Source organism: Pseudophryne corroboree (assembly GCF_028390025.1).
Source record: "Pseudophryne corroboree isolate aPseCor3 chromosome 3 unlocalized genomic scaffold, aPseCor3.hap2 SUPER_3_unloc_78, whole genome shotgun sequence".
Lineage (NCBI taxonomy): Eukaryota > Metazoa > Chordata > Amphibia > Anura > Myobatrachidae > Pseudophryne > Pseudophryne corroboree.
The window spans coordinates 5603-16128 of NW_026967572.1; the positions used below are offsets into that span (position 1 = coordinate 5603).

The following is a 10526-nucleotide window of genomic DNA, read 5'->3' on the forward strand; positions in this document are numbered from 1 at the left end:
TATTGTCGTGAAGCAATACAGATAGTACAAAACTGGCATTAGACATTTACACAAAATGGTAGAATGGATATTGAAAAAACTACAGCAGATAGGATTGACCCTTGAGGAACAATGCATGACAATGATGATCATATTACAGAAGATTTAATGGCTCCTTACTTAGGCAATGTCTATTGTGTGCAACAAGAGCATACTTATTTCTCACACTCAGAACATGGAAATGGCTTCTCACCTGTGACTTCTCTGATGTGTAACAAGAACTAATTTCTGTGCAAAACATTTCCCACACTCAGGACATGAAAATGGCTTCTCACCTGTGTGACTTTGCTGATGTATAACAAGTTGTGATTTCCATATAAAACATTTCCCACACTCAGAGCAAGAAAACAGCTTCTCACCTGTGTGACTTCTGTTATGTCTAACAAGAACTGATTTGCGTGCAAAACATTTCCCACACTCAGAACAGGAAAATGGCCTCACCAGTATGACTTCTTTGATGTGTAACAAGATTCGATTTATTTAAAAAACAGTTCCCACACTCAGGACATGAAAATGGCTTCTCACCTGTGTCTGCTCTGATGTGTAACAAGAACTAATTTCTGTGCAAAACATTTCCCACGCTCAGAACATGGAAATGGCTTCTCACCTGTGTGACTTCTCTGGTGTATAACAAGATGGAATTTATGTAAAAAACATTTTCCACACTTAGAACAGGAATATGCTTTCTCACCTGTGTGAGTTTTCTGTTGATTAATCAGATTTGATATCTGTGTAAAACATTTCCTACACTCAGAACAGGAAAATGGCCTCACCAGTATGACTTCTTTGATGTGTAACAAGTTGGAATTTCCGTGCAAAACATTTGCCACACTCAGAACAGGAAAATGGTGATGCACCTGTGTGACTTCTCTTATGTGCATCAAGAGTTGATTTGTGTGTAAAACGTTTCCCACACTCAAAACAGGAATATGGTTGCTCACCTGTATGTATTCTCTCATGTCTAACAAGATTTGATTTCCGTGGAAAACACTTCCCACACTCAGAACATGGATATGGCCTCTCATCTGTGTGAGTTCTCCGATGTGTATTAAGATGTGATTTATTTGAAAAACATTTCCCACACTCAGAACAGGAAAATGGCTTCTCACCTATGTGACTTCTCTGATGTGTAAGAAGATTTGATTTCTTTAAAAAACACTTCCCACACCTAGAGCATGAAACATGCCCCTCACCTGTATGTATTCTCTCATGCATAACAAGATTTGATTTCTCTGTAAAACATTTCCCACACTCAGAACATGGAAATGGTTTCTCACCTGTGTGATGTTTCTTATGCCTAACAAGATGTGATTTTTGTATAAAACATTTCCCACACTCAGAACATGAAAATGGCCTCTCACCTGTGTGTATTCTCTCATGTGAAACAAGATCTGATTTCTGTGTAAAACATTTCCCACACTCAGAACATGGAAATGGCCTCTCACCTGCCTTACCTGGCTGATGGGTAATACGCTTTGTGTTCTGTGTAAAACATTTAGCATTTATAGGACATGGAAACACTGCATCTACTCTCAGAGCTGTAACAGATACACCAATATCAGAGTGATAAGGAGAACATTTCCCAGGATCAGGGGGATCAGCTGATAGAGCTGGATGTATAATTGGGGTAATGGGGTTAGCTCCTGGAGAATCCTGTATACTGTCATTATCTCTTATTTCACAATCCGGGGATAACATTAGATGTCCTTCTGAGATATTCCACCTTGTGTGCCCATCTGCTGGAAATAAATTATAGAAATATAAATTGGAATTTAACAATTTTAATCTTGTAAAGATTAAGATAAAAAATAGTAGAAAAGACCCAGGATGTTATAAGGTACAATTTATAATCTTGAAGCAGACATTTTTACCTACATTATAGTTCAAACATTCCCTTTAGGTTTATTTAAAAAAAACTAAAACTAGGATGCGTGGACTGAAGTGTAACCAACACTGAATGCTCATGGGGGATTACTAGAGGTGACACGGACGCTCTTGTGGGATAATTAGAGGTGACATGGACGCTCATGTGGGATTACTAGAGGTGACATGGATGCTCATGTGGGATTACTAGAGGTGACATGGACGCTCATGTGGGATTACTAGAGGTGACACGGACGCTCATGTGGGATAATTAGAGGTGACACGGACGCTCATGTGGGATAATTAGAGGTGACATGGACGCTCATGTGGGATTACTAGAGGTGACATGGACGCTCATGAGGGATTATAAGAGGTGACATGGACGCTCATGAGGGATTACTAGAGGTGACACGGACGCTCATGTGGAATTACTAGAGGTGACATGGACGCTCGTGTGGGATTACTAGAGGTGACATGGACGCTCATGTGGGATTACTAGAGGTGACATGGATGCTCGTGTGGGATTACTAGAGGTGACATGGACGCTCATGTGGGATTACTAGAGGTGACATGGACGCTCATGTGGGATTACTAGAGGTGACATGGACGCTCATGTGGGATTACTAGAAGAGACATGAACGCTCGTGTGGGATGACTAGAGGTGACACGAACGCTCGTGTGGGATGACTAGAGGTGACACAGATGCTCACGTGTGATTACTAGAGTTGACATGGACGCTCATGTGGGATTACTAGGGGTGACATGGGCTTTGCAATAATAAAACATTAAAACACCAAAGAAGAGAAAGTGATGTCCTGTTTGCGCACTAATAAATAATATATAACCTTTATTCAGTACAGTAAAGTATGTAAGATAAATCAGTGATATATTAAACAGAAAGGTAAATGTATAAAGGTGAATAAACTAATAAAAAATTGCTTATTTGTAAAAAATTGGCAGGTATATTGTATAATGCAACCCCAGTATACCTTATGGATTAAGAGAAAATATATTAATACAATACACCCATACCAGGATGGGCTAAATTACACGTTCAATTACGTTGTGGCAGGTTTTCCTCCAGCTGTAATCACGATGTAACATCACACTATAAACACTTTATGGGGGGGGGTTAGCTGATCACAAAAACTCCCTATCCAATTATCTGCGAAAAGTTATTGGTGAGAACTCTCCATAATTTTACAGCAAATTTTTGATGCAAATGTTTGCGCAGTTGTGCTGTGTCAGAAGGAACTCATTTGAAAGGGCTTTTATATTGTTTCCTCCTATTTTACTGACCTGTAATTTCTTACTGACGTATAGTTTCCGACTGTATTGTCTTACTGACCTATATTTCCTTCTGTATTGTCTTACTGACCTATAGTTTACGACTATTGTCTTACTGACCTATAGTTTGTGACTGTATTGTCTAACTGACCTATAGTTTCTGACTGTATTGTCTTACTGACCTATATTTTCTTACTGTATTGTCTTACTGACCTACAGTTTCTTACCTTATTGTCTTACTGACCTATAGTTTCCTTCTGTATTGTCTTACTGACCTATAGTTTCCGACTGTATTATCTTACTGACCTATAGTTTCCAACTGTATTGTCTTACTGACCTATAGTTTCCTTCTGTCTTGTTTTACTGACCTGTAGTTTTACTGTATTGTCTTACTGACCTATAGTTTCCTACTGTATTGTCTTACGGATCTATAGTTTCCGACTATTATCTTACTGACCTATAGTTTCCTTCTGTATTGTCTTACTGACCTATAGTTTCCTACTGTATTGTCTTACTGACCTATACATTCTTACTGTATTGTCTTGCTGACCTATAGTTTTACTGTATTGTCTTACTGACCTATAGTTTCCTACTGTATTGTCTTACTGACCTATAGTTTCCTACTGTATTGTCTTACTGACCTATACATTCTTACTGTATTGTCTTACTGACCTACAGTTTCTTACTGTATTGTCTTACTGACCTATAGTTTCCTTCTGTATTGTCTTACTGACCTATAGTTTCCGACTGTATTATCTTACTGACCTATAGTTTCCAACTGTATTGTCTTACTGACCTATAGTTTCCTTCTGTATTGTCTTATTGACCTATAGTTTCCTTGTATATTGTCTTACTGACCTATAGTTTACGACTATTGTCTTACTGACCTATAGTTTCCGACTGTATTATCTTACTGACCTATAGTTTCCGACTGTATTGTCTTACTGACCTATATTTTCTTACTGTATTGTCTTACTGACCTATATTTTCTTACTGTATTGTATTACTGACCTATAGTTTACGACTGTATTGTCTTACTGACCTATAGCTTCTTACTGTATTGTTTTACTGACCTATAGCTTCTTCTGTATTTTTTTACTGAACTATAGTTTCCTACTGTATTGTCTTACTGACCTATAGTTTTTTACTGTATTGTCTTACTGACCTATAGCTTCTTACTGTATTGTCTTACTGACCTATAGTTTTATACTGTATTATCTTACTGACCTATACTTTCTTACTGTATTGTCTTACTGACCTATAGTTTCCGACTTTATTGTCTCACTGACCTACAGTTATTTAAGTACACTTTGCGGTTGTATGCATTTGTATCCTGACGATGAGATTAAAATCTCTAAACCTTGATCATTCCTTTGCTGTTTTAGACTGATTTATTTGATTGACACCATCTGCATGCTATATCTATATCTATCTATCTATTTATCTATCTATATATATATATATATACACACATATATATACACATATATACAAACAGAAAAATCAGCACTCACCAAAGCAAGCTCACTTATCTTCACAACATCAATAAAAAATCCATATGGATGTTAGAGAAATGTATTTTATTTTTTTACAATATAACTTGTCTACTTGTATAGTATACTGCCGTGACCTTTTTAACACTCTCCACTAGCCAAATTAACAATTTAATGTGCATTACTAAACCACACATGTGACAAACAGGAAGTGATGTCATAATTATCTTACTGATTGATCTGGGTATAAGTAAGGATTCTGTCCCTCTCACACCAATGTGCCCTTGATGATGTCTATCTGCCAAAACACGTTGGACCTTTCCAGACTTTTAAAAAAAAAAACAAAGTGTTCCTTTTTCTTTTTTCAACTACTTTTTTTCTTCTTTCCACCTTTTTTGCTACTACAACTTAATTGAATTTTAGTTAACTTTAAAAGTGTCACATTTTATTGATGGTTTGAGTAGGATTATCCATTGTAAGTGTGATTAATGTGTTCTGTGCTAATTTAGCAATTTTATGTAATATACTATTATTTGCTATATCTGGCTAAATAAATTCATGTTATAGTTTTTATCAGATATGTCAGTCAGAATTTTATAGAAATCGAGACATCTCAGGTCAATTTTATACCCTAACCTTTGTATGTATATATATATATATATATATATATATATATATATATATATATATATATATATAAAAAAGCAAAAATTACAGCACTCAAAACCATAGTACAGAATGAGTAGATGGTGCAAGGCAGTAAAATAACATAAAGAGCCCCTGAGGAAGACCTGTATCGGTTGAAACAGCTGTTGGGCTGTGCCTGTATGTACACCTGTCGCCTTGATATGGAAAAAATCTTCTTCGATTTCTCATCTAAAACGTGAGTGCTGGCTTGTTTTGCTTTTTCCAATGAGCTGGAAAAGCGAGTGCCTTTTTATATATATATATATATATATATATATATATATAAATGTTTGCAGTCACACTATAGTTTGGAGACTTACCTCTGTCCTGGATCCTCCATGTTTTCTGCTCACTGGGTTAAACATCTCACCAGTACCATGAGTTCCCTGAGTGCTGAGCTCTCTGTCTGGGATGTAAGAGTTGCTAACGAGCTGCACCTGTGTATGATTAACCTTCTGTGCGAATACTGAATTCAGCAAGTCTCTCCATGCGGAGCCTACACAGCAATCATTGAGTTTCCCTCCTAGCCCAGTACTGGGCGCAGCCATGTCAGTCCAGGTCAGCTGACAAGTCTGGATCCAATCCAGAGCCAGTCTGCCGTCAGCTGAATGCCATGGCCAATCAGCATCCAGCCAGGGGTATAAAGGGAGTCTCCCATCACTGTGGAATTGTCAGTCTGCATACCTGCTCCTGGTTATTCTGGACTCTAGTGCTAGCTCCATCCATAGCACCACCTGCCTCCAACAGCTACTATTAGTAGATGCACTGCTGCTGTCAGCGGTCCATCCCGGTGTTCCCAGGTAGCTCTCCTGCTGTGCATCTCTGCTCATCGGTCAGTCCAGTATCTCTCCCTGCTCATACTCAATCCTGGAGTTCGGCTGTGCCTCTCTGCTCATCGGTCAATCCCGGTGCCCTGCCATGCTCATCGGTTAATCCCGGTGTTGTGGCTGTGCCTCTCTGCTCATTGGTCAATCTCGGAGCTCTGCCCTATTCATGGCCCTCATTCCGAGTGGTTCGCTCGCTACCTGCTTTTAGCAGCATTGCACACGCTAGGCCGCCGCCCACTGGGAGTGTATCTTAGTTTAGCAGAATTGCGAACAAACAATTAGCAAAACTGCTACTAAATAATTCTTAGCAGTTTCTGAGTAGCTCCGGACCTACTCACAGATTGCGATCAGCTTGGTCCGTTTAGTTCCTGGTTTGACGTCACTAACACGTCCTGCGTTCGGCCAGCCACTCCCCCTATTTCTCCAGTCACTTCCGCGTTTTTCCCTTACACGCCTGCGTTTTTTTAGCATATGCCGGGAAAACGCTGAGTTGCCGCCCAGAAACACCCCTTTCCTGTCAATCATTTACCAAACAGCAGTGCGACTGAAAAGCGCTGCAGAAGTCACAGCAAAACTGCTAAGGTTTGTGTTAAATAACTAAGCGCATGCGCCCTGCGTGCCTTGCGCATGCGCAATTTGCAACAAATCGCAGCATAGCAAAAATCGGCAACGAGCGAACAACTCGGAATGACCCCCATGTCTCAATCCTAGCGTACACCCTCAGTAAGAAAACCCTTAATAGCCATGTTTTGTGTTACACCATTATGTGTGCGACCCTGCTGCTACTAAAAACGAGATTTATGGTAGATTTACCATTGTTAAATCTCTCTCTGTGAGGCACACTGGATTCCACAGGGAATACATCGGGGTGTAGAGTTGGATCTTGATCCGAGGCACCAACAGGCTAAAGCTTTGACTGTTCCCAGGATGCATTGCACGGCCTCCTCTATAGCCCCGCCTCCAGGCACTGGAACTCAGTTTTGTTAACCAGTCCAATGCAGTAACAGGTAATAGAGACGACAACAGTTAGTAGCCACAGACAACTACATTCTCACAACAGGAGAAGGTACCAGCGGCTAATGCCATACAAACCCAAAGAAGCTAAGTGCGTCAGGGTGGGCGCCCTGTGGACTCCAGTCTATGTCGCAGAAAGAGATTTAACAACGGTAAGTTCTTACCATAAATCTCCTTTTCTGCAGCGGGGTACACTGGTATTCCACAGGAAATAACATGGGGGATGTCCTAAAGCAGTTCCTCATGGGAGGGGATGCACTGTAGCGGGTACAAGTACCCGGTGTCCAAAGGAAGCATCCTGGGAGGCGGAAGTATCGAAGGCATAGAACCTGATGAACAAGTTCACTGAGGACCACGTAGCCGCCTTGCACAATTGTTCAGCAGACGCGCCACGGTGGGCAGCCCAAGACGGTCCAACAGACCGAGTACAATGGGCCTTAATAGCAGCAGGAGCTGGGAGCCCAGCCTGTGCATAAACTTGTACAGTCACCATTTTAATCCATCTGGCCAAAGTCTGCTTATTTGCAGGCCAGCCACATTTGTGAAAACCAAAAAGTACAAACAAGGTATCTGACCTCCTGATAGAGGCAGTCCTGTCTACATAGATACAGAGAGCCTCTACCACATCCAAAGACTTTTCATTGGAGGACAAACCAGAAGAGTTGAAGGCCGGAACCACAATCTCTTGGTTTAGGTGGAAAGATGACACCACCTTAGGTAGATAACCCGGGCGAGTTCAAAGAACTGCACGGCCACGATGAAATATCAGAAAGGGTGGATGACAGCACAATGCTCCTAAGTCCGAAACCCTTCTAGCAGAGGCAATAGCCAAGTAGAACAGGACCTTGGCTGTGAGCCATTTAAGGCCCACTGTCTCAAGTGGTTCAAATGGAGACTCTTGCAGGGCATTCAGGACAACAGACAAATCCCATGGAGCCACAGGGGGAACATAGGGAGGCTGAATCCGTAACACACCCTGAGTGAATGTATGAACATCAGGTAGAGACGCAATTTTTCTATGAAACCACACCGACAACAGATATGTGAACCTTGAGGGAGACCAGATGAAGTCCTAATCCAGACCTTGCTGCAAAAATGCTAAAAGTCTGGTAGTACTAAACTTGCATGCATCATAATTCTTAGCAGCACACCAGGTGAAGTAAGAATTCCAGACCTTATAATAAATCCATGCAGAAGCCGGTTTTTGGGCCTTTAACATTGTTTGGATAACCACCTCAGAGAAACCTTTGGCCCTCAGGAGTGAAGCTTCAAGAGCCATGCCGTCAAAGCCAATCTGGCCAGGTCCAGATAGACACAAGGGCCCTGAACGAGGAGGTCTTGGCATTAAGGAAGTATAAGAGGGCGCTCTATCGATAAACCCTGCAGGTCTGAGAACCAATGCCGTCTGGGCCACGCTGGAGCGACTAGGAGTAGTATTTGTCTTTCTTGTTTGAACTTCCGAAGTACCCTGGGCAGGAGTGACACTGGAGGGAACACGTATGGCAGCCGAAAGTTCCATGGAATTGCCAGTGCTTCCACGAACGCTGCTTGAGGATCCTTTGTCCTTGATCCGAAGACCGGAACCTTGTGATTGTGTCGAGACACCATCAAGTCCACATCTGGTAGGCCCCACTAGTCTATTAGGAGTTGAAAAACCTCCAGATGAAGACTCCACTCTCCGGCATGAACGTCCTGACTGAGGAAATCCACTGTGGTGGCGTTGTCTGATTGTAACTGAACAGGCCTGTTCTGTACCAGAGGCAGGGCAAGTGTTAACGCATTGAACACTGCCCTTATTTCCAGAATGTTTATCGGGAGGAGAGATTCCTCCCTGGTCCACCGACCCTGGAGAGAGTGTTGCTCCAACACAGCACCCCAACCTCTCAGACTGGCATCCGTTGTCAGTAGGACCCAACTGGATATCCAGAAGGGGCGGCTCTGACTCAGTTGTTGGTCCTGGAGCCACTTGCTCAGTGAAAGATGGACCTCCGGAGTCAAGGAGATCATTTTAGACCTGATCCGCAGAGGCCGGCCGGCCCACTTGGAGAAGATTAACCTCTGCAGAGGACGTGAGTGAAATTGAGCGTACTCCACCATATCGAAAGCAGACACCATGAGGCCTAGTACTTACACTCGGCGATGCATCGACACTCTCAGGCAAGATTTTGTCCTGTAGTTTTAGGACCTTCTCCGGAGATAGGAACAATCTCTGATTGTGTGTGTCCAGGAGATCTGCTCCGAGCAGGGACCATGGAGGACTTTGTCCAGTTGATAAGCCACCCGTGGGCTTGTAGGAATTGGACCGTCAGTTCCAGATGACTGAGTAGAACATCTTGAGAGTTCACCAGGATCAGCAGATCTTCCAGATACAATAGGATCTTGATTCCCTGACGGCGGAGAGGAGCCGTGGTCAGTCCAAATGGCAGAGCCTGGAATTGGTAATGTAGGTTGCCAATAGCAAACCGCAGATATTGCTGATGTGATATGGCAATAGGTATCTGCAGATAAGCATCCTGTATGTCCAGGGATACCATATAGTCTTCGGGTTCCATGGCCAGAACAATAGAGCGCAACGTTTCCATCCGGAATTTGGATACTCTCACAAAGTTGTTCAATGGTTTGAGGTTGAGTATAGGCCGGAAGGACCCATTTGGCTTCAGAACTAGAAACAGGGTCGGATAGTATCCCTTGCCTCTCTGAGGAAGAGGTACAGGTACTACCACTCCTGTATCCAGGAGGGATTGCACAACCAAGTGTAGAGCTTGCGCTTTCAGTGGAGCCAAAGGGATAACCATTGAGCAGAAGTGGTGATGGGAACGTTTCGTGAAAGAGAATGCGTACCCGTGAGAGACAACTTCCCGCACCTAGGTGTCCAAAGTGGTCTTTAACCAGACATGGGTGAACTGCAGAAGTCGGCCTCCCACCCTGGGGTCACCCAGGGGGAGCCCTGGCCCATCATGCAGCAGGCTTGTCTTGATTGGAAGCAGGCTGACGGGTGGCCCAGGATTGTTTAGGTTTGGGCTTAGTGCTCTTGGAAGCACGAGCCTGTCTCATGTACGTCTGACTCTTCATTTTCCCTGTAAGTCGAAAGGAACAACAAATGGTTCTCTTCCCCTTCAGAGCAGAAGGATTAGTACTGGGGAGACACGCAGTCTTAGCAGATGCCAATTCAGTCACAATCTTGTTTAGATCCTCCCCAAATAGGATGTCCCTTTAAAATAGGATTTTAATTACCTACCAGTAATTATTTCCTCGTAGTCCGTAGAGGATTCGGGGTTCCATTTAGTACCATGGGGTATAGGCAGGTCCCTTGGGA

At 42.6% G+C, this 10526-nt stretch overlaps 1 protein-coding gene across 1 annotated transcript; it reads right to left on the minus strand.

Moving 5' to 3' along the window:
• Nucleotides 1-593: 593 nt before the first annotated feature.
• LOC134984730 (gastrula zinc finger protein XlCGF17.1-like) lies at nucleotides 594-9325 on the minus strand (the record flags this gene model as incomplete). The annotated part of the gene is made up of 3 exons (XM_063950234.1): nucleotides 9091-9325; nucleotides 981-1577; nucleotides 594-823 (listed from the first exon to the last, which is right to left on the minus strand). Coding segments are annotated over exons 1-3 (1062 nt in total), but the record flags the coding sequence as incomplete, so codon positions are not given.
• Nucleotides 9326-10526: the final 1201 nt, after the last annotated feature.